At 44.3% G+C, this 25164-nt stretch overlaps 1 protein-coding gene across 17 annotated transcripts in view; it reads right to left on the bottom strand.

Moving 5' to 3' along the window:
• The window catches only part of ppfibp1b (PPFIA binding protein 1b), a 164435-nt gene that overhangs the window by 82228 nt on the left and 57043 nt on the right, over window positions 1–25164 (bottom strand). For all 17 annotated transcript variants that reach the window (XM_078219586.1, XM_078219587.1, XM_078219583.1 and 14 more), the window contains exons 2-3: window positions 11056–11143; window positions 6259–6464 (exon numbers count right to left, since the gene is read on the bottom strand). In XM_078219586.1, the coding sequence (XP_078075712.1) occupies window positions 6259–6464; window positions 11056–11116 (267 nt within the window). In that variant the 5' untranslated portion in view covers window positions 11117–11143. The remainder of the gene's footprint in view (window positions 1–6258; window positions 6465–11055; window positions 11144–25164) is intronic.

Genomic DNA, 25164 nt, shown 5'->3' with positions numbered 1-25164 from the left:
GCTTCTATCTTATCTATTCCCTTCATAATCTTATAGGTTTCTATAAGATCTCCCCTCATTCTTCTGAATTCCAATGCGCATAGCCCCAGTCTACTCAGTCTCTCCTCATAAGCCAACCCTCTCAGCTCCGGAATCAATCTCGATATCGTGCAGTGAGAAATCAGCTGCAGCAACATTAAGCCACAATGAATAACTTACGGTTCACTCGGTACCACTTGGGTCAAACAGGGTTGCACGATCAGGTTCAAAGGAATTCTTTCAGAGAGGAATGCTGCCCATTTGGAATCCAATGTAAACATGGGAGGCAAATGATAATCTGATTCAAGGCTCTGCACCAATCCGAAAGATTCGGTCACGTAACCAACTATCACATCAGTTGCTGTCTTGCACAGTACACATACACCCTTTTGGGACTTTCCTGTGTTAACTTTAAAGCATTCACATTGTTCGTAAATGTGCAAGGATGCGTACAAAGAAATAAGTTGGGAATTTGTCAATCTCATATGGCATTCAGATGGAATGGGGGTTTGTTGTGGGGCGAGGGGGCATGTAAGGTAGAGGATCACTGAATCAGGTCACATGTAGTCTCCATTTTTAAGTGCACATCCTTGGTTTTGTATCTCTAATGATTACACCTGGAGGTATACATTTATAACAGGAACCGAATTAATAGAATTGTCTTGTAATAATTCTGACTTCACAGCGATGGTGGCACAACACAGCTGAAAGTTAAGACTGCAAGTTTTAATTTCCTGTCTTCCTTCTGCTCCCCGTCCCCATCGCAGCTTCATTAATTACCTTGCTAGCTTCACTTGTTACTACAAGTAACTTAATTTTAATATGCACTGAATACATACAAAAAAAAGGCTCCTTCACACTTTGACATGGTTTGGCCAAATCCATGTGTATGTTGGCCAGCAATAGTATGCAATCACCACAGGATGGCAGTGTCTGATCAGAGTCTCTCCACTGCACTGGAACAATGGGGATAAAAGCAGCCACCAGGACGTGCCACGCTGGGCACTCACTGCCACACATGAAAGGGCATTCACTTCCACGTCTCATTTACGGATTTGAGCATAATGTAGACTGACAGCCTAGTGCCAAAGTGAGCACTGTTTTGCTGAAGGTGCCATCTTATAGAGAATAGAATAGAACTTTATTGTCCATGCGAAAGTAGAAATTTGTATTTGGCTTCAGCTCCAGTATAACATATAATTATAAGGGCGGCGCAGTGGTTAGCATTGCTACCTCAGAGCGCCAGGGACCCGGGTTCGATTCCCAGCTTGGGTCACTGTGTGGAGTTTGCACGTTCTCCCCGTGTCTGCGTGGGATTCCTCCGGGTGCTCCGGTTTCCTCCCACAGGGTCCGAAAGATGTGCTGGTTAGGGTGCATTGGCCATGCTAAATTCTCCCTCAGTGTACCCCGAACAGGCGCCGGAGTGTGGGCGACTAGGGGATTTTCACAGTAACTTCATTGCAGTGTTAATGTAAGCCTACTAGTAACACTAATCAATAAACTTTAATTCTTAATCTTCATACATTTGTGCATATACCATACAAACACATTGCATTCTGCCCTACAGAGATGATGTGAAACTGTCTGCCTGTTCAGTGAATGGCACTCACTGAAGCTCTCCCTGTGTGCTAACCAACCTTCCCTCCTTCAAGCAACACTAACACTTCATTTACCTCATCGCTGGTGGTGGGACCTTGCTGAAAGCAAATTGACTTCACTTTGAAAGTCAGCCCTTTGAGATCATTGAATCCTCACAGTGTAGAAGGAGGCCATTCAGCCCATCGAGCCTACACCGCCAACAATCCCACGCAGGCCCTATCCCCATAACCCCACGTATTTACCCTGCTAGTCTCCCTGACACTCCCTGAAGCAGCAATTTAGCACGGCCAATCCACCTAACCTGCACATCTTTGGACTGTGGGAGGAAACCGGAGCACCCGGAGGAAACCCCCGCAGACATAGGGAGAACGTGCAAACTCCACACAGTGACCCGAGACCGGAATTGAACCCAGGTCTCTGGCGGTGAGGCAGCAGTGCTAACCACCATGCCGCCCCACAGATCGGTATCCCATCCATTGACTCTGTCTACATTTCGCGCAGCCTCGGAAAAGCAGCCAGCATAATTAAGGACCCCCATGCATCCTGGACATTCTCCCTTCCACCTTCTTCCATCGGGAAAAAGATACAAAAGTCTGTGGTCACATACCAACCGACTCAAGAACAGCTTCTTCCCTGCTGCTGTCAGACTTTTGAATGGACCTACCTTATATTAAGTTGATCTTTCTCTACACCCTCGCTATGACTGTAACAGTACATTCTGCACTCTCTCCTTTCCTTTGCCATGTAGAAGAACAAAGAACAAAGAAAATTACAGCACAGGAACAGGCCCTTCGGCCCTCCAAGCCTGTACCGACCATGCTGCCCGACTGAACTAAAACCCCCTACCCTTCCGGGGACCATATCCCTCTATTCCCATCCTATTCATGTATTTGTCCAGATGCCCTTTAAAACGCACTATCGTATCTGCTTCCACTACCTCCCCCGGCAGCGAGTTCCAGGCACCCACCACCCTCTGTGTAAAAAAAAAGTACAGTATGCTTGGTCTGTATAGCGTGTAGGAAACAATACCTTTCACTGTATACTAATACATGTGATAATAATAAATCAAATCAAGATGTCCTGCAGTGATCGAGCGGTGTAGAATAGAGCGAACATGAGATCTCTAAGATTGAACAGAAAGATGGGTAGCAGGGAAAGAAAGCAGAATGCAAAGCTACTACAGTATGAGGGGAGGGGAGGATGAGGGGAGACTTAATAGAGGTGTATAAGATTATGAAAGGCATAGATAGGGTGAACGGTGGGAAGCTTTTCCCCGGGTCGGTGGTGACGTTCACGAGGGGTCATAGGTTCAAGGTGAAGGGGGGGGAGGTTTAACACAGATATCAGAAGGACATATTTCACACAGAGGGTCGTGGGGGCCTGGAATGTGTTGCCGGGCAAGGTGGTGGAGGCGGACACACTGGGAACGTTTAAGACTTATCTAGACAGCTATATGAACGGAGTGGGAATGGAGGGATACAAAAGAGTGGTCTAGTTTGGACCAGGGAGCGGCGCGGGCTAATTGTTCCTTGTTTCTCGTGGAAGTGGAAATGACTAGGGTTGGGAAGCATTTTCCGATCAGGGCCATTGTGATCTCCTGGACTCGTTTCGATCGCCTCAGGGGGTCGGAGAGGAATTTCCCAGATTTTGTTTTCCCCATATTGGCCCTGGGGTTTTTCACTCTGGGTTTTCGCCTCTCCCTGGAGATCACATGGTCTGGAATGGGGGGGTGGGGGTGAGTTAATAGGTTGTAATGAACAAAGCATCGTAGCTGTGGGGGACAGCTCGGTGGATAGGATATTGGTATGTAGATAGGCTGGAAAATTGGGCGGGGATCCTGGATTCAGGATTCAATCCTGGACCGGGGAGCGGCGCGGGCTTGGAGGGCCGAAGGGCCTGTTCCTGTGCTGTATTGTTCTTTGTTCTTTGTTTTGAGTTGTGCCTAAAGCTAATCCTGACCAATATTATAGAATAGGTTAGATAGATGGCTGAAAATAGCAAATAAGAGCAGGATGAGTGGATTAGGGCTATTCATAATGGTGTCCAAACACCAACACGGAGTGCTCTGCCAAACAGCCAGTCTGTTCTCATTTAAGTAAACCACATTATAATTTCTGCTTTAACAGTTCAGTAGTGCCACAGCTAAGTATGATGCCCAAGCTGTTGCCCCAGCTAACTTGGCAGAAATCAGATTTATAACTTACAGTCTGGCTTGTCACCACCCCATCTGACAGCTGATTTATTTGAAGTAAAATACGAGGACGTGAAAGGTCGCGTACAAATGCAAGCTTCGTTCCTCCTGCATGCTTCCTCTGATCAGCGAGCAAAGAAAAGATTTCACAGAATGGACAGCAGCGCACCAAACGGTAAATTAAATCAGAAAGGGTGAAATAGATTAGAATTATAAAGCTGAACCACTGGACAGGTCCCACTGGAAAATCGGTTTCGGTGTCCTTATCTGAGGAAGGATGTCCTTGCTACAGAGGGAGTACAGCGAAGGTTTACCCGGCTGACTCCTGGGACGGCAGGTCTGTCATACGAGGAGAGACTAAGTGGGTTAGGGTTATATTCACTGGAGGTCAGAAGAGTGAGAGGGGATCTCACAGAAACGTATAAAATTCTAACAGGGTAGATTCAGAAAGAATGTTCCCAATGGTGGGGGAATCCAGAACTAGTGGTTATAGTTTGAGGATAAGGGGTAAGCCTTTTAGAACTGAGGTTGAGGAGAAATTTCTTTACCCAGAGGGTGGTGAATGTGTGGAATTTACTCCAACAAAGAGTAGTTGAGGCACAAATGTCTGATTTCAAGAAATGTGGGCGGCACGGTGGCAAGCACTGCTGCCTCACAGCGCCAGGGAGCCGGGTTCAATTCCCGGCTTGGGAGACTGTCTGTATGGAGTTTGTATGTTCTCCCCGTGTCTGCGTGGGTTTCCTCCGGGTGCTCCGGTTTCCTTCCACAGTTTGAAAGACGTGCTGGTTAGGGTGCATTGACCCGAACAGGCGCCGGACTGGGCGACTAGGGGAATTTCACAGTAACTTCATTGCAGTGTTAATGTGAGCCTTACTTGTGACTAATAAATAAACTTTGAAATTAGGTATAGCTCTTGGGGCTAAAGGGATCAAGAGATAATGGGGGATGGGGGGGGAGAGAGAGAGGAATTGAATTTGATGATCAGCCCTGCTCAAGATGAATGGTGAGGTAGGCTTGAAGGGCTGAATGGCCTCCTCCTGCTTCTAGCTTTTATGTTTCTAAGACGATTGGTGCTGCAATGTCACACTGCAACCTAATCAGAGTTGCTGATTGCTGCTGGGAAGATTATCAAAGCAATAAACCCACCGTTAACTGTAGTTCTGGCACCAACACTCAAGGACCCACCTATGACTCACATCCTCTTGGGACAGGTCACCCGAGGTGAAGCGTGCGTGTGTGTGTGTGTGTGTGTGTGTGTGTGTGTATAAAGTTACTTCCCAAATATGAAATTGATGTTTACAGTTGCGACCAGCAGTCAAATTATCTTAGCCTGCAGTGACTGCGAGAGCTGTTTACACTTATAAACGAGCTCAAATTTAAAAAAAGCTAAAACTTAGAAAGCAAAGGAAACAGCAGCTGCAATGCTCAGGCAAGATCTTCACTGAGGAATCCAGAAGAGGGTTGCACTTATTCCCCTTTGATTCAACAGGTTCAGGATTTAGTAGCTTAAGTGATTATTGAGGTTGTAGAGAAGGGTGGGGTAGGGGTTAGCTGAATGAAGGTCCACTGTTGAACCACTGGGGGAGTGGGCAAAGTTGAATATCAAGGAGCAGCAACCCACCAAATGCTTTTAAACGTAAAATAAATGAATGCAGTAATTCCATGGCTGCTGTGAGGGGTGAGCCGCTTAACAAAACTGGACAACCACTTCAAAGACAAGCCCTTCCAATCAACAACGTGTGACGACTTTTCATCATTTCGCTACGAGTGAGTTGACGTATTCAAGAACAGGGATGGAATGGTGGCACAGTGGTTAGCACTGCTGCCTCTCAGCGCCAGGGACCCGGGTTCGATGTGCGGCTTGGGTCACTGCCTGTGTGGAGTCTGCACGTTCTCCGTGTCTGCGTGGATTTCCTCCGGGTGCTCCAGTTTCCTCCCACACTCCAACGACATGCAGGTTAGATGGATTGACCTTGCTGTTATGCCCCTTAGTGTCCCAAGATGTGTACGGGTGGCACAGTGGTTAGCACTGCTGCCTCACAGCACCAGGGACTTGGGTTCGATTCCCAGCTTGGATCACCGTCGGTGCAGAGTCTGCATGTTCTCCCCATGTCTACGTGGATTTCCTCTGGGTGTTCTGGTTTCCTCCCACAGACTGAAAGACGTGCTGGTTAGGTGCATGGGTCATGCTAAATTCTCCCTCAGTGTACTCGTACAGGTGCCAGAATGTGGCGACTAGAGGATTTTCACAGTAACTTCATTGCAGTGTTAATGTGAGCCTACTTGTGACTAATAAATAAATGTTTTGCTTCAAAACCAAATGCTGGCTTTGCCTGCAACACCCATCTCCCAGGAGCAAATTAAACCAAAAGCAGAGAAACTTAAAGAATTGAGGAAAAAAAAACAAAACAGAACAGGTGAAAGTAGATGATCTATTCCAAGTTGCTCACCAGGTGGCTCTGTAACCATTCACCTAGAAGTTCTGCAGTAGAGTCTGGTATCTGACACCGCAGTCCATCCTTCTCCTCACTCTCCATTAATTCCAGCAGTCCACGGAGGTCTTCTACTAGGTGTAATACACGCAGCCCACCGATGTACGGGGAGTTTGGTGACTGACAGTCGAATAGGCCATTTGTGTAGTCTAAAGTCTTTGAACCTGGTCAAAAAATAATGGGGGAAAAAGTTAACTCTCATGAACATCTTAATGAGATGCCAACTCATATCTGGTTCTTGGACTGGAGATTGGTCGGTAATAGCAGAAGAGATACGTAATAAGTTCACTTTCAAAGAAACACTTAAAGAGCAGTTACCTAGAAATACCAAGTCACTGATAGGTGTCCAGATCACCAACAACCTGTCCTGGTCCCCCCATGCCGACACTTTAGTTAAGAAAGCCCACCAACACCTCTACTTTTTCAGAAGACTAAGGAAATTTGGCATGTCAGTTACAACTCTCACCAACTTTTACAGATGCACCATAGAAAGTATTCTTTCTGGTTGTATCACAGCTTGGTATGGCTCCTGCTCTGCCCATGACCGCAAGAAACTACAAAGGGTCATGAATGTAGCCCAATCCATCACGCAAACCAGCCTCCCATCCACTGACTCTGTCTTCACTTCCCGCTGCCTCGGCAAAGCAGCCAGCATAATTAAGGACCTCACGCACCCCGGACATTCTCTCTTCCACCTTCTTCCTTTGGGAAAAAGATACAAAAGTCTGAGGTCACGTACCAACTGACTCAAGAACAGCTTCTTCCCTGCTGCTGTCAGACTTTTGAATGGGCCTACCTCACATTAAGTTGATCTTTCTGTACACCCTAGCAATGACTGTAACACTACATTCTGCACTCTCTCCTTTCCTTCTTTATGAACGGTATGCTTTGTCCATATAGTGCACAAGAAACAATACTTTTCACTGTATAGTAATACATGTGACAATAATAAATCAAAGCAAAAAGCTTTTACACAGGCTAACATACCAGAAGCAAAACCCTGAAAGCCTCAATGTAAATGATGCTGTGACACTGAGCTCCCACAGCATATACACATGAAATGTAAAGTTTCTTTATACCAACAAACCCTGAGAACAGCACCCAATATTTGATTATCTTACATCATTTGAACTGCATTATAAATGCAACCTGAATTCATTAGGAAGAGAATTTTAAATGTTGTGGTAAAATGACAAATGTAACTAATCAAAGCCTCCAAAGAAGGATAGATAAACAATACAGAATAAATTAACAGATGCCATGCTATTTTGGGCTTGCGAGTGGTGTGAAGGAATATCACAAAATAACGTTTGTGAATGAGATATATCATTATTGAAGATGTGGAGTTGCTGGCGTTGGATTGGGGTGGGCACAGTAAGTAGTCTCACAACACCAGGTTAACGTCCAACAGGTTTATTTGGAATCACGAGCTTTCGGAGCGCTGCTCCTTCATCAGGTGAGTACGCTCACCTGGCACTCACCTGATGAAGGAGCAGCGCTCCGAAAGCTCGTGATTCCAAATAAACCTGTTGGACTTTAACCTGGTGTTATCATTATTGAAGAAACATTATTGTTCCGAGATGTTTCAGAGATTTGGAGGCAGGACAAACCGAATTTGTACTTACAACAAAGGTTTTATTTTATATTTACGGGGCCAAAAGGATTCTAGGTGAGCTTTTACATTTATTGAAACTGATTGGACAAAGCATTAACCTATCGGTTCACTTCACAGATGTCATCAGGCTGGCTCTCTATTTTAGAAATTTCTGTTCTAAAATCAGAAAGATGTGAGGTTGGTTTAAAAGCAAAATACCACGGGTGCTGGAATCTGAAACAATAACAGAAAATGCTGGAAAATCTCAGCAGGTCTGACAGCATCTGTGGAGAGAGAATAGAGCCAACGTTTCGAGTCAGGATGACTCCATCGGTTCTGACAGTGCCACACAGACTCAAAATGTTAGCTTTATTCTCTCTCCACGGATTCTATCAGACCTGCTGAGATTTTCCAGCATTTTATGCTTTTCTGAAATTCGTTTACCTGGATTACCCCTCAGGTCAGGATTATTCAATTTTAAGCATTTTTAAACAAAATCAAATAGGAAATCTTTTCATTGCTTTTCCCAACAGAATTATACTTGCAATGCCAAATATGGGCAGGATGGTGGCACAGTGGTTAGCGCTGCTGCCTCACAGTGCCAGGGACCTGGGTTCAATTCTGGCCTCGAGTCACTGTCTGTGTGGAATCTGCACGTTCTCCCCGTGTCTGCGTGGGTTCCCTCCGGGTGCTCCGGTTTCCTCCCACAGTCCGAAAGACGTGCTGGTTAGGTGCATTGGCCATACTAAATTCTCCCTCAGTGTTACCCGAACAGGCGCCGGAGTGTGGCAACTAGGGGATTTTCACAGTAACTTCATTGCGGTGTTAATGTAAGCCTACTTGTGACTAATAAATAAACTTTAACTTTTTACTTCTAGAGACTAATTAATTTTTAAAAGCATGTTTTTCCTACCTGCTGGAAATCCTCAATTACATCACCGCGCCAATCTGATATTTGTGGTCAGGTAATAAAGAACAAAGAAAATTACAGCACAGGAACAGGCCCTTCGGCCCTCCAAGCCTGCACCGACCATGCTGCCCGACTGAACTAAAACCCCCTACCCTTCCGGGGACCATATCCCTCTATTCCCATCCTATTCATGAATTTGTCCAGACGCCCCTTAAAACTCATTATCGTATCCGCTTCCACTACCTCCCCCGGCAGCAAGTTCCAGGCATCCATCACGCTCTGTGTAAAAAACTTGCCTCGTACATCTCCTTTAAACCTTGCCCCTCGCACCTTAAACCTATGTCACCTAGTAACTGACTCTTCCACCCTGGGAAAAAACTTCTGACTATCCATTCTGTCCATGCCCCTCATAATCTTGTAGACTTCTATCAGGTCGCCCCTCAACCTCCGTTGTAGCAGTGAGAACAAACCAAGTTTCTCCAACCTCTCCTCATAGCTAATGCCCTCCATACCAGGCAACATCCTGGTAAATCTTTTCTGTACCCTCCCCAAAGCCTCCACATCCTTCTGGTAGTGTGGCGACCAGAAATAATTTGAAACAAAACCTCCCCATTAGCAAATCAGAGCCTGGAGTTACCACTGACTCGCAATCATTGCCACACCAACAAGCTCATTATGTTAGGTCACCGCAAGAGTGCAGGGACAATGTTGAAGCAGAGGAAAATCATTAACACACGGAAGGTGGGGAAAAGGGACAGGGAAAAAAGGAAAATAACATTCACATCCTGAGGGTGCCCCAAAGCATTACATTTCTGAACTGCAGTCATTGTAGCGTAGACAAACACAGCAGCCACTTTGCACACACAATGAAGTCCCACAATTAACACAAGTAATCAATTTGGCTGTTTTTATGGCATTAGTTAAGCAAAAAAGCATTGGCCAGGAAGCACGGTAGATAGAAGTCAGTACAGCTTCATCATAAGCACTTTCTTTCAGCTCTTTCTACTCCTCCTATAATCTGTGTTGGTGCAAAGCTGATTCTATAGCATTAATGACTACCCTGAAGCTGGAGTGAAGCATACTGGCAGGGCCTTCTCCAGGGCAACTGTTCTGCCCCTGCACTCAGGGTAAAAGGTAAAGTCACTATAGTCCCAGATGATCATAGGCTGGGGCGGGGGGCTGAAGGGTCACCACACCTCAGAGGGGCAAAGTTAAGAAGGTGGGGCCGTCATGAATAACTTGGCAGGTATGGAAATTGAACCTGCGCTGCTACAAAGAACAGTACAGAACAGGCCCTTCGGCCCTCCAAGCCTGCGTCAATCACATTGTCCTATCTAGACTAACCGCTTGTATCCCTCTGTTCCCCATCTGTTCATGTGTTTATCCAGATAAGTCTTTAATGTCACTAATGTATCTGCCTCAACCACCTCACTTGGCAGTGCATTCCAGGCCCCCACCACCCTCTGCGTAAAAAACTCCCCCTGCACATCTCCACTGAACCTTTCCCCCCTCACTTTGAACTTGTGCCCTCTTGTAATTGTCATTTCTGCCCTGGGAAAAAGCTTCCAACTGTTCACCCTATCAATACCTCACATAATTTAATAAACTTCTATCAGGTCGCCCCTCAGCCTCTGTCTTTCCAGGGAGAACAATCCCAGTTTATTCAATCTCTCCTCATAGCTAATACCCTCCATACCAGGCAACATCCTGGTAAACCTTTTCTGTACTCTCTCCAAAGCCTCCATGTCCTTCTGGTAGTGTGGCGACCAGAACTGGACACAGTATTCCAATTGCGGCCGAACCAACGTTGTATACAACTCTAACATAATTTGCCATAATTTGTTGGTGTCGTTCTGCAAAGCTAATGCAGGGTAAATGCCTGCAGTGAGCTCCAGTACCAACGTGGAATATTGTTTTGCTTTAAAATAAGACACAGATAATATGTTTACCTTGTCTGATTAATGAGCTGTTCTCTGTCTATTTTCTTGTTACCCTCACAGGTATCTCATCAGCAATCTTAAACCTGGAAACTTTCCATGGGCTCCTAATCAATAGTATTCACAAGGAAGATTCTTATCCAAGCGTACTGATCCAAATTATATGAATCACTGATGCAAATGTTTTCCACAAATATACCCTGGTAATTATTTGTTGCTGTATTCAAAGCTGAGAAATAAATACATGGGCACATAGAAAAAAAAGTCTTAATGTATAAACTGAAATCAGTCAGTAATTCCGAATAATATCTTACCTGCTATGATACCATCCATTTGCTCCAAGGCAGCAGCCAACATCTCACTGGCATCAGTCATCTTTCTATTCTTGTAAATCAGTCACACCTGAAGCAAAAGAAAATAAGCATAAATCATAGAAACCCTACAGTGCAAAAGGAGGCCATTCGGCCCATCGAGTCTGCATCGACAACAATCCCACCTAGGCCTTATCTCACTTCCCCACACATTTACCCTACTAATCCCTCTAACCTACACGTCCCAGGACACTAAGGGGCAATTTAGCATGGCCAACCAACCTAACCTGCACATCTTTGGACTGTGGGAGGAAACCGGAGCATCCCGAGGAAACCCACGCAGACACGGGGAGAATGGTCAAGTTCCACACAGACAATGACCCAAGCCGGGAATCGAACCCGGAAGCTACAGTACATCTAGAATTCAACACTAATGCAGGACAAAGCAATAGTGGTACTATACCAACCTCATCCTGGGAACTTTATAAAATTTCTATCCTCTAATAACCTTTCCCTCAACTATGTCAGAGTGTGAACTGCCAACAGTACAGTACAAGCTCGAGGTGAATGGCCATCAAACAAAACTACAACAGAGTTATGTACTTGTGCACAAAAACCATGCTATATGAATGAGCAAGCGACAGACACATGCATCTTTCACATCGATAATGACTCTAATCAAAACCAATCTTGATCTTGTGCTCCAGGTCTTATTTTCAACATTACAATGATTTACAACTATTGGTCCAGTTGTTTACGCGGCGTAGGTGCACATACCACCACAGAGCACTGTCAGGTTTATACATTCCTGGCTCGGGTCACTGTCTGTGCGGAGTCTGTATGCTCTCCCCGTGTGTGCGTGGGTTTCCTCCGGATGCTCCGGTTTCCTCCCACAGACCGAAAGACGTGCTGGTTAGGTGGATTGGCCATGCTAAATTCTCCCTCAGTATACCCGAACAGGCGCCGGAGTGTGGCGACTGGGGGATTTTCACAGTAACTTCATTGCGGTGTTGATGTGAGCCTACTTGTCACACTAATAAATCAACTTTTAAAAAAAACTTGTTGGCATAGTAGGAATGTGCTCTTCAGGGTCACATGGTTTGGTTTAGTGGTTCAGTTGCTATCCTTTATGGCACATGGAGGGGTGGTGCGGCGGGGGGGGGGGGGGGGGGGGGGGGGAATCTACTCCATTTATGGGGACATGTTGCAATACAAGAAGTGAGTGGGGGTGAGTAAAGAGAAGTATCGCTGTGTACGTTAAGAGAACGGCGTTCCAAGCTTCCTGGGACTTTGCCAGTGTCAGTAAAAGGCAGCCAATTGGATTCTGTCCCACAACTGTTTTGTCTATCAATCCTATGGCGTCACTTCACTATAGAACAGGGACACATTCGTCTTTTGCCAAGAACAAAGGTTTTGCTTTCTCAGCACTGGCAGTCCTTCTATTCCAACAGCAACAAGATGAGTCTGTATATCTTCAGGAAATGAAGGAAGACGAGAAAATTTACAATAAAAATTTGGGGTTATGTTGAAAAATTAACATGGTTTTGCTTTACATTCTCATTTTTAAACATCACCATGATGCTGACATCAAAACTGTATTCAGCATTTCTGAGAGTTTATTTTGTGAAACTGTCTCATTTGTTCCAGTGGGTGGCTGATCTAATTTAAAACAAACTTGGCAGAGATGCAGAAGCATTGGGATTGCAAGAGACATTTGTTAAAAAAAAACCCTGTACGCCCAGAACGGAACAATCACAAGGGAGGTGAGGTGAAGGAGGATGAAAAATGCTTGCGTGTCTGTGTCAATGGACAATTTCAGGGCCATTTATACTGGCAAACGTACATATTTATCATAATGCACACACTTTCCATTTCGGTGGATCGTAATGCTCATGTCAATCTGTAACTGTTGCTTCAGGAGGATTGATCGAAGCCAACCGAGGGTGGTTTTCAGCTGATTTCAGGGAGTATTCTGTTTGATTTACAGAATGTATTCCTAGCTGCAGGAAAATTACACATTTCCTTGCCGTTTTTTGGAGCAATTGCTAGTGTCTGGATCAGTTATTTCCAATGTTGACTTCTCTGCAAACTTACCTCCCCCGCCCCATGAAATGACCATTAAAGCAAATATTTGTGAAACCGCTATTTAAAGAACTTCACAAATATTTCCTGGCATTTGCTTCAAACTCTGAAGTCTTGTTAGATGCTTTCCTGTGCAAGACAACGGAATTAATCTTCAGCTGTCTTCCACGCGCCTGGCAGCCTCCCAAATACTAGCACCGATTGCAGCAGAGATTAACTCAGTCAAAGAGTAAAGTTTACTTAAGACAGCAACATACTCCATGTATACATAATTTACTTTTAATACATCCCATCATGTTAGGGTTAGCACACATAGCTTGCAAACCAGATCTATGACCCACAAGAAAGGAAAGGCAGCAGCATGCAACTTGCGGATACAAGTACAATGACTTAAATAAGGGTCTTTTCAAGTCCCAGTACAATTAAGTTTCATGCAGCTTGGGTGATTTGTACAAGAGCATTATTTAACAATCTAGATTTAATGCAAGACCCCAGTGCTCTGTTCACTTTCCCCTGGCCTAATTGCAATTCAGAACTTCAGAAATACTTCTATAAACAGGTAACATTACCCTTGTTCTAGCTCCCAGCAATATTTCCCCAGGAAGCTATGGCTATCTCTGCAGAATTTCAGCCTCTTGGTCAACATTATTCTGACGCCATTGTTTGGATTTTCTGTGGGGTCTAGAGGCACTGATCAAATCTTCAAACTGTGTATCTACTGCTTTTCACTTCTCTTAGATACTGAAATTTGTAGAGTGGGTGTAGTCTAATGCTGCACATCACGATCATGTTTCCAACTGCAGTTCCTTTTTAAAAAAAGATCAACTGGGTTGAGGCCCTCAATCTTTAGTCCAAAATGAAACGCCACAGACCAGACATCTGGAAAATAGTCAGGTGTTTTACAGCACAGAAAGAAGTCCTTCGGCCCCATCGTGTCTGCGCCACCATCAAGCACCCACCTATTCTAGTCCTATTTTCAAGTACATGGTCCATAATCTTGTATACTTTGGCATTTCAAGTGCTCATCTAAATGCTTCTTAAATGCTGACGGTTCCTGTCTCTAAAAGGCAGAGTGTTCCAGATTTCACCACTCTCTGGGTGAAAAAGATTTTCCACAAATCCCCTCCTCAGTCTTCAGCCCATTACTGTAAATCTCTGCCCCTTGGTTATTGATCACTCAACTGAGGGGAAAAGTTTCTTCCTGTCTACCCAATGGTAGGGTGGGAGACAGTGATTAGCACTGCTGCCTCCCAGCGACAGGGACCCGGGTTCAATTCCGGCCTTGGGTCACTGTCTGTGTGGAATTTACACTTTCTCTCCGCATCTGCGAGAGTTTCCTCCGGGTGCTCCGGTTTCAACCCACAGTCCAAATCTGTGCAAGTTAGGTTGATTGGTCTTGCTAAATTGTCCCTTGGCATAAATTAGGGGGATTAGCGGGGCAATTAGGAGGGTTATGGGGATAGGGCCTGGTTGGGATGCTCTGGTGGAGAGTGCAGATTCGACGGACTGAATGGCTTCCTTCTGCACTGTAGGAATTATATGTCTCTCTCCTTAATCTTCTCTGCTCTAAGGGAAACAACTCCAGCCTAACTTATGGGGAATAGCAGTGGGTGGGGGGGGGCATTCAAAAAGGAAATGGGGAGGTTACGAGCCAGTATGTTCCCTCTAGGGGGATAAAAAGGAGTAACAAGCCCAGAGAACCATGGATGACCAGAGATATTCAAGACACAATGAGAAGGAAAAGAGGCTTTTAGCAGGTACAAGGGGAGCAAATCAGCAGAGGCAGTGCAGCACGATGGCACAGTGGTTAGCACTGCTGCTTCACAGCAAGAAGTTTAACAACACCAGGTTAAAGTCCAACAGGTTTATTTGGTAGCAAAAGCCACACAAGCTTTCGAGGCTCTGAGCCCCTTCTTCAGGTGAGTGGGAATTCTGTTCACAAACAGAACTTATAAAGACACAGACTCAATTTACATGAATAATGGTTGGAATGCGAATACTTACAACTAATCCAGTCTTTAAGAAACAAAACAATGGGAGTGGAGAGAGCATCAAGACAGGCTAAAAAGATGTGTATTGTCTCCAGACAAGACAGCCAGGGACCCAGGTTCGATTCCCGGTTCGGGTCACTGTCTGTGGGGAGTCTGCACATTCTTCCCATATCTACATGGGGTTCTTCGGTTTCCTCCCACAGACCGAAAGATGTGCTGGCTAGGTGCTATGGCCGTGCTAAATTCTCCCTCAGTGTATCCAAATAGGTGCAGGAGTGTGATGACTAGGGGATTTTCACAGTAACTTCATTGCAGTGTTAATATAAGCCTACTTGTATCACTAATAAATAACCTTTAAACTTAATGGAGTACAGAAAGTGCAGGTGGAGCTTAAGAAAGCAATTAGGAGAACAAAGAGAAAGCTCTGGCTGGTAAAAGTAGGGAAAATCAATCCCAAGATACTCTTTAAGTATATCAATGGGAAGAGGATAACCAGGAAAAAAGTACCTGGTTCTTTAGGGGCAATCTGTGCGTGGAGCCAAAGCACATTGGTAGAGTGTTGAACGAATACTTCACATCCGTCTTCACCCAAGAGAAGGAGGATGAAGGTATGGAACTCAGGGAGAGAGACTGCGAGGTTCTTGAGCAAATTGACATGGGGAAGGACAAGGGTACAGATTGCAGGGGTTCTGACCCAAATTTTTAATTCCTCTCTGGCCACAGAGGGGATGCCAAAGGACTGGAGAACAGCTAGTGTGGTTCCGCTATTTAAGAAGGGTTGCAGAGATAGGCCAGGGAACTACAGACCAGTCAGTCTCACATCAGTGGTAGGGAAACTATTGGACAAAATTCAGAAGGAGAGAATCTATCTCCACTTGGAGAGGCAAGAATTGATCAGGAATAGTCAGCATGGCTTTGTCAGAGGGAGGACATGCCTAACAAATTTGATTGAATTTTTTGAGGAGGTGACCAGGTGTGTAGATTATGGTAGTATAGTTGATGTAATCTATATGGATTTCAGCAAAGCCTTTGACAAGGGAGACTTATAAAGAAGGCAAATGCACATGGGGTACAGGGTAATTTGATAAGGTAGATTCAAAATTGACTTAGTTCTAGGAAACAGAGGGTGATGACAGAAGGCTGCTTTAGTGACTGGAATGACATGCAGACGCTGCGACAACGGATGAATGAACACCGCTCGACAATCACCAGGCAAGACTGTTCTCTTCCTGTTGGGGAGCACTTCAGCGGTCACGGGCATTCGGCCTCTGATATTCGGGTAAGCGTTCTCCAAGGCAGCCTTCGCGACACACGACAGCGCAGAGTCGCTGAGCAGAAACTGATAGCCAAGTTCCGCACACACAAGGACGGCCTCAACCGGGATATTGGGTTCATGTCACACTATTTGTAACTCCCACAGTTGCGTGGACCTGCAGAGTTTCACTGGCTGTCTTGTCTGGAGACAATACACATCTTTTTAGCCTGTCTTGATGCTCTCTCCACTCACATTGTTTCGTTTCTTAAAGACTTGATTAGTTGTAAGTATTCGCATTCCAACCATTATTCATGTAAATTGAGTCTGTGTCTTTATAAGCTCTGTTTGTGAACAGAATTCCCACTCACCTGAAGAAGGGGCTAAGAGCTCCGAAAGCTTGTGTGGCTTTTGCTACCAAATAAACCTGTTGGACTTTAACCTGGTGTTGTTAAACTTCTTACTTAGTGACTGGAAGCCAGTGTCCAATGGATATAATGCAGGGATCTGTGCTGGGTCCCCTATTACTCATCATTTATATAAAACAATATAGATGACTATGTGGGGGTAGGAATAGTAAGTTTGCAAATGACACAAAGATTGGCTGTATGATTAACAATGAGGTTGAGTGTCTTGGGCTACAGGAAGACAGAAGTGGGATGGTCAAGTAGGCAGATAACTGGAAAATTGAGTTTAACCCTGAAAGTGAGGTGATACACTTTGGAAGGAGTAATTTGACAAGGAAGTAAATATTCAATGAATGGCAATCTAGGAAGTTCTGAGAACAAAGGGATCTTGGCATGTTTGTCCATAGATCCCTGAAGGTAGATGGGCATGTTAGGAGGGTGGTGAAAGAAGCATTGGGGGGGGGGGGGAACACTTGCCTTATCAATTGAGGCACAGATTACAAAAACAGGGAAGTCATGGTAGAGTTGTACAAAGCTTTGGTGAGGCCACAGCTTGAGTACTGCGTATAGTGCTGGTTGCCACATTATAGGAAGGATCTACCTGAGATGTTACGCTTGCATAGAGTTATACCCGACCTCTCTGTTACTACTATCTCTAGAAATGAACCCCAGTGCTTTGTTTGCTTTTTCAAAAAATGCATTGTAATAAAAATGCCAGGTCCCAGAATATTTTCATAAGGTTTCCTAGTGATTTAAACACACTGCTAATATGTATATTGTTTTTTTGTCAAAACAACTTCAGTTTCAAGTAATTTATAATCATTAGGGTCACTCCACAAGACTGGAAGTGCTTTTGTTAGCTACACGTGACTTTCATTTGGCTTTTATGAGTGGCACAGATCACAATGAGAACAGCAACAATCACTAATGGAAAGCAATGTCATTGAACATCCAATCCCAGCCTGCACATTTAATCGGGGCAGTTTACTTACAATCTCAACAATAGAAGTTATCTAAAATCTTGCAAGTACGCCATTTGTACAGGTTGATAAACTATGCAAATCAAATGCATTTTAAATTGCAGTGAACGTGGAATTAATTTCAAAGAATGATGGTTTTGCTGTATTGGATTTTTTTTAAGGTTACCACAACCCCTAAGGCTCATTCCAGTAGACACTGTCTAGACAAAGCTGACATAGCTTTGCTGGTTCATCACACTATCAAATTACAAATTTGTAATTCTAGAAACAAACAACTACTCAAAAGACCTTAGGCATTTAACAGCTATTGTGTGGTGCATGACAGATCTTTTCAACTTGATCATTATTTACAAATAAATATTTTACATCCTATCTTTCCTTAGAAACCATGCACTTGACTAATATCTATCCTATAATGTAATTCGGATTTATACAGATCATGACAGTAATCCTAGAATGGGAAAGCTTCATTCATGGTGTCCTTTATTAAAACAAAACGTGGATTTTAAACTGATGCGAATGTTACATGTTACAGAATACAAACTAGTGCTTGGGGCATTTCAATGATGCCAGTACAGAGGGGATTTGACAAGAACTACAGATAAGGAGAGGAGCTCAGGCTACCCTGGTCTTTCAGAAAGATTTTGGAATAGTAGGCCATTTTGGCAGAATTGAAATTTCAGATAGGAGGCGACAGGACAGTCGGTGAGGTCAAAGATGTGGCCATGGGCAAGGTTAAGGAACTAATGTGGAGGGAGGAATTTAATTATGACTCTCACCAACTTTTACAGATGCACCATAGAAAGCATTCTTTCTGGTTGTATCACAGCTTGGTATGGTTCCTGCTCTGCCCAAGACCGCAAGGAACTACAAAAGGTTGTGAACGAAGCCCAGTCCATCACGCAAACCAGCTTCCCATCCACTGACTCTGTCTATACTTCCCGCTGACTCAGAAAAGCAGCCAGCGTAATCAAGACACACCCCAGACATACGCTCTTCCACCTTCTTCAATTGGGAAAAAGCTACAACGGTCTGAGGTCACATACCAACCGACTCAAGTACAGCTTCTTCCCTGCTGCCATCAGACTTTTGAATGGACCTACCTCGTACTAAGCTGAACTTTCTCTACACCCTAGCTATGACTGTAACACAACATTCTGCACACTCTCATTTTCTTCTCTATAAACAGTATGCTTTGTCTGTATAGCTCATAAGAAACACTATTTTTCACTGTATACTAATACATGTGACAATAATAAATCATGCAGAGGTTAGCTGGAGGTTGAACTTGCTTTTTCTAAATGCAAGTCATATCTCTACGCATCAACATAATTGGGTCTGCACAAATCAGCTTCCCTACACCGAGCTTCACAAAATCATAGAAAATTACAGCACAGAAGGAAGTCACGAGGTCCATCGTGTCTGCGCTGGCCGAAAATCAAGCCAGCCAGCCTAACCTCACTTTCTAGCATTTGATCTGTAGTCCTGCAGGTTACAGCACTTGAGGTGCACTTCCAGTAGTTGAGGGTTTCCGTCTTTGCTACCCTTTCAGGCATAGAATTCCAGACTCCCACAATGTTCTGGGTGAAAATATTTTTCCTCCCCTCTGTATCTTTTTACCAAACACTTTACAAATATGCCCCTAGTTACTGACCTCTCTGTTAAATAGGCCCTTGCTATCCACTCTATTCAGGCCCCCCAATTTTGTACATCTCAATCAAACCTCCTCTCAGCCTCCTCCGAACCAAGGAGAACAACCCCAGTCTATCCAATCTTTCCAAATAGCTGCAATTTCCAGTCCTGACAATATCTTCTAGCATCTTCTAGACAATAGCATAACCTCCCTGCTCTTGTATTCTACACCTCAGCTAATTAATGAAGAGATTCCACGCGCCCTCCTAATCATCTTATCGACCTGCCCTGCTAGCTTCAGGGATCCGTGGACATTGACGCCGAGGTTCCTCACTTCCTCTATATCTCTCAGTATTCTCCCATTTATTGTGTATTCCTTGCTTTGTTTGGCATGTCAAAATGCATCACTACACTTCTTTGAATTAAATTCCATTTGCCACTTTTCTGCCCACTTGACAAGTCCACTGATATCTTCCTGCAGTCTGCAGCTATCCTCCCTCTCAAGTATGCAGCCAATTTTTGCGGTCTTTGCAAACACCTCGAGTATTCCTAAAGCCCCATTCATTAATGGACCTGGTACGGAGACCCGCAGAACCTCACTGGAAACAGCCTTCCAGTTACAGAAACGCCCTTTTATTTCCTGCCACTGAGTCAGTTTTGTATTCAACTTGCTACATTCCCCTGGATCCCAAGGGCTTTTATTTTATTTCGAGCAAAGCATTAGCTCTGTTCTCTCTCCACAGATGCTGTCAGATCTGCTGAGATTTTCCAGCATTTTCTGTTTTTGCTACTTCAACTATCCTACTAGCCACTTAAGACCCTAGGATGAAGTCCACCAGGACCGAGGGCTTTATCAGCCCACAGCTCCAATAGGTTGCTAAGTACCACTTCCCTTGTGATTGGAATTTTATCAAGCTCCCTTCCCTCTTCCAATTCCTGATTTACAACTATTTCTGGGATGTTACTTGGATCCTCTATAGTGAAGATCGATACAAAATACCTGTTCAATTTATCTACCTTTTCCTTATTTCCCATTATTAATTCCCCAAATTCCTTTCTCTACAATCAATGCTTTCTCTACAATCAATGCTCACTTTATTAACTCTTCTTATTTAAATATACAGAGAAACTCTTACTATCCGTCTTTCTCACTTTCTCTCATAAGCTAATTTTTCCCTCATTTCCCTGGTTTTTTGCCGTTCTTTATATTCTGTCCAATCTTCTGTCTTGCCACTCATCTTTGTGTAATTATATGCTTTTTCTTTAAGTTTGGTTCTATCTTTAATTTTTTTTAAGTTAACCACAGATGGTGGTTCCTCCCCTTGGAATTCTTCCTTCTCGTTGGAATGTATCTATCCTATGTATTCTAAAATATCCCTTTAAATGTCTGCCACTACATCTACCCTCAACCCTAATTTACCGGTCCACTTTAGCTAGCTCTGCTATCATTCCCACATAATTGCCCTTATTTAAAATCCTAGTCTTGGACCCACTCTTCCCTCCCTCAAAAAGGAATGTAAAATTCAATCATATGATCATTGCTACCCAGTAAATACCTACTGTATGATCAATGGTCTCTCTAAAGCTCTGTGGGGTGGAGATGTGCAATACAGCTCTGCCAGCCACAACTAAAAATCAAATCAAAATCGGAAACATGTGCATTCTTTCCAGCAGTACTAAATAAGTGATCACCCCATTCCAAATCGCAAGGGTAACAGATCAGCATTTGCAACCAAAATCAGTTTCAGTAAGTTTAAAAGGGATGAGAGGGGCAAGTCTTTCACACAGAGGGTGAAAAACTCAGTAAGAAAATGGGAAGCAGAATCCGCAGTGTTTCTGGACATTCTGGCCTACCAAGTGTTGAAAGCAAATATTAATTTCCGGCAAACTATAATTAGGTTGAGCTTAGAAGAATCAAGGCTTCATATCCTGTTCATCTCACCTCAATGGGGCGGCACGGTAGCACAGTGGTTAGCACTGCTGCTTCACAGCGCCAGGGACCCGACTCAGGTCACTGTCTGTGTGGAATTTGCACGTTCTCCCCGTGTCTCCGTGGGTTTCCTCCGGGTGCTCTGGTTTCCTCCCACATTCTGAAAGATGTGCTGGTTAGGGGGAATTGACCCGAACAGGCGCCGGACTGTGGCGACTAGGAGAATTTCACAGAAACTTCATTGCAGTGTTAATGTAAGCCCTACTTGTGACTAATAAATAAACTTTACTTTCGATGAACAACAGCAGTCTCAAGCAAAGAACAGTGCAGCACAGGAACAGGCCCTTAGGCCCACCAAGTCTGTGCCGACACAGATACCTCTCTAATATAATATTTTCTTGCCTCTACGTGGTACATATCCCTCTATTCCCTGCCTATTCATGCATCTATTCAGATGCCTCTTGAACATTGTTATAGAATCTGCTTCCACCACCTCCTCCAGCAGCACGTTCTAGGCATTCCCCACCCTCTGTGTGGAAAAACTTGCCCCTTACATCCCTTTTAAATTTTCCCCCTCTCACTCTCAACCTATGACCTGAGTAACTGACCCTTCGACCCTGGGAAAAAGACACTTGACTACCCACTCTATCTAAGCCTGTCATCGACCCTGGGAAAAAGACACTTGACTACCCACTCTATCCAAGCCTGTCACAATCTTGTAAACCTCTAGCAGGTCTCCCCCCCCCCCCCACCCCGCGATCCTCCGACGCCCCAATGAAAACAATCCAAGTTTGTTCAACCTTTCTTCATAGTGCTCTTAATGGTTTAATACCCAGCATGTGGTGGGTGGACACACACTCGCAAATTTCATGCAAAAACAAATATAATCCTCAAGATTCTGTTAACACTGGTAAAAAGCTAAATGTCTATAGAACACCCTGATGAGTGCACAGCTGTGGCAAAATCTTTTCAAACTTCTACACAAATAGCTTATGCCCTGAAGATTGAAATACTACACCGTCTACAAGGAGACTGAACTATTGTCCCGCACTATTCCCAACTGAAACACTGTTGGATCCTTTGGGCAACACGGTGGCACAGTGGCTAGCACTGCTGCCTCATTGCGCCAGGGACCCGGGTTTGCTTCCAGCATCGGGTCACTATCTGTGTGGAGTTTGCACGTTCTCCCCATGTCTACGTGGGTTTCTTTCGGGTGCTCCGGTTTCCTCCTACAGTCCAAAGATGTGCGGGTTAGGTTGTTTGGCCATGCTAAATTGACCCTAGTGTCAGGGGGATTAGCAGGGTAAATGAGGGTTGCGGGAATAGGGCCTGGGTGGGCTTGTGGTCGGCGCAGACTCAATGGGCCAAATGGCCTCCTTCTGTACTGTACTCTTTCTATGAATTCTATGAATTTTTGATATTCAGCAATCTAATCAATCTCTGTCTTCTTGAACATGCTCAATGACATAGCTTCCACTGCCCTCTGGGGTAGAGAATTCCAAAGATTTGCCTTCCTCAGCAAAGAAATTCCTCATCTTAATTGTAAAGGCCCTACCTCTTATCATGAGTCTGTATCTCCTGGTTCCAGACCACATTCCAACTCCGCCCCCCACCCCTCCAGGGGAAACATCCTTCCTGCATCTATCCTGACGAGCCCTGTAAGAATTTTGTATGCTTCAATGAGATAAACTCTCCTTCTAAACTATTGTCTCCTCAATCTCTCCCCATAGGATAATCCTGCTCCTCCAGTCTGGTGAACCTTCAGTGCACACCCTCTATGGCAAGTATCCTTCCTTAGCCAAGGAGGCCAAAACTGTACAGAATACTCCAGGTGTGGTCTTACCAAGGCTCTATACAATTGCAGTAAAACTTCTTTATTCCTGTATTCAAATTCCCTTGCATTCCTAATTGTTTGCTGCAATTGCATGTTACCTTTCAGTGACACTCTTTGGACACCAACACTTCTCAATCTCTCAAGTTAAAAAATACTCTGTATATCTGTTTTTCCTACCAAAGTGGATAATTCCACGTGTTTCCACATTATATTCCATCTGCCATGTTCTTGTCCACTCACTTAGCCTATTTAAATACCCTTTGCATCCTCCTCATGTCTCACATTCCCACCTGGTTTTGTCATCAACAAACTTGGAAATTTTTAAAAATATACTTTTCCAATTCAATCAAATCAAATCCAATTCAGAGTTTCAACAAGTTGAGACATTTCAGATCCAGGCTGACAAGACAGGGCGAGTGACCAAACCAGCCTGTCCTGGGCCTGATCTACATGAGCCAAGCTGATTGGAGAAGGGGGAGGTTCCTCCTCCAAGACTTGCATCTTAGCCAAAAGGCCGAGATGCCGCTTTAAAAAATTGCTTCATATGAAACATATGAAGCTTCAGTGTAACCTAATGACCTCAACCAAGTGCGGCCGACCATGGGCTGCCGACCATACTACACTTGATCTTAGCCAAAAGGCCGAGAATCAACAAACTTGGAAATATTACATTTGGTTCACGCATCCAAATTATTAATATACCTTTGTGTGAATAGTTGCAGCCCAAGTACTTGCGGTACCTCACCAGTCACAGTCTGCCAGTCTAAGAATGGTCAGTTTATCCTTTCTGTCCATTAACCAATTCTCAATCCATATCCGTATACTTCCCTCAATCCCATGAGGTCTAATTTTGATTAATAACTTGTGTTTCCTTCTGAAAACCCACATCCACTGCTCTCTCTTATCTATTCTGTTAGTAGCATTGTCAAAAAACTCAAATGTTTGTAAAGCACAAATTCTCTTTCATAAATCTGCCTGATTCTAATGCTACTTTAAGTGTCCCGCTACCATACGACTTATAATAAGATTGTAGCATTTACTCTACTATTGATGTCAGACTATCAGGCCTTTTTAAGGCAAGGATAGATAAATTTTTGAACAGTAAAGGAATCAAGGGTTATGGTGAGCGGGCGGGGTAAGTGGAGCTGAGTCCACAAAAAACATAGAAGATAGGAGCAGGAGGAGGCCATTTGGCCCTTCAAGCCTGCTCCATAAGACCATAAGACATAGGAGCGGAAGTAAGGCCATTCGGCCCATCGAGTCCACTCCACCATTCAATCATGGTTGATTTCAACTCCATTTACCCGCTCTCTCCCCATAGCCCTTAATTCCTCGAGAAATCAAGAATTTATCAATTTCTGTCTTGAAGACGCTCAACGTCTCGGCCTCCACAGCCCTCTGTGGCAATGAATTCCACAGACCCACCACACTCTGGCTGAAGAAATTTCTCCTCATCTCTGTTCTAAAGTGACTCCCTTTTATTCTAAGGCTGTGCCCCCGCGTCCTAGTCTCCCCTGTTAATGGAAACAACTTCCCTACGTCCATCCTATCTAAGCCGTTCATTATCTTGTAAGTTTCTATCAGATCCCCCCTCAACCTCCTAAACTCCAATGAATATAATCCCACGATCCTCAGACGTTCATCGTATGCCAGGCCTACCATTCCTGGGATCATCCGTGTGAATCTCCGCTGGACCCGCTCCAGTGCCAGTATGTCCTTCCTGAGGTGTGGGGCCCAAAATTGCTCACAGTACTCCAAATGGGGCCTAACCAGTGCTTTATAAAGCCTCAGAAGTACATCCCTGCTTTTGTATTCCAAGCCTCTTGAGATAAATGACAACATTACATTTGCTTTCTTAATTACGGACTCAACCTGCAAGTTTACCTTTAGAGAATCCTGGACTAGGACTCCCAAGTCCCTTTGCACTTTAGCATTATGAATTTTGTCACCGTTTAGAAAATAGTCCATGCCTCTATTCTTTTTTCCAAAGTGTACGACCTCGCA

The sequence above is a fragment of the Mustelus asterias genome, chromosome 9, assembly GCF_964213995.1.
Source record: "Mustelus asterias chromosome 9, sMusAst1.hap1.1, whole genome shotgun sequence".
Classification (NCBI taxonomy): Eukaryota; Metazoa; Chordata; class Chondrichthyes; order Carcharhiniformes; family Triakidae; genus Mustelus; species Mustelus asterias.
The sequence above is the reverse complement of the archived record's forward strand: the minus strand, read 5'-3'. Positions and strand labels throughout refer to the sequence as shown.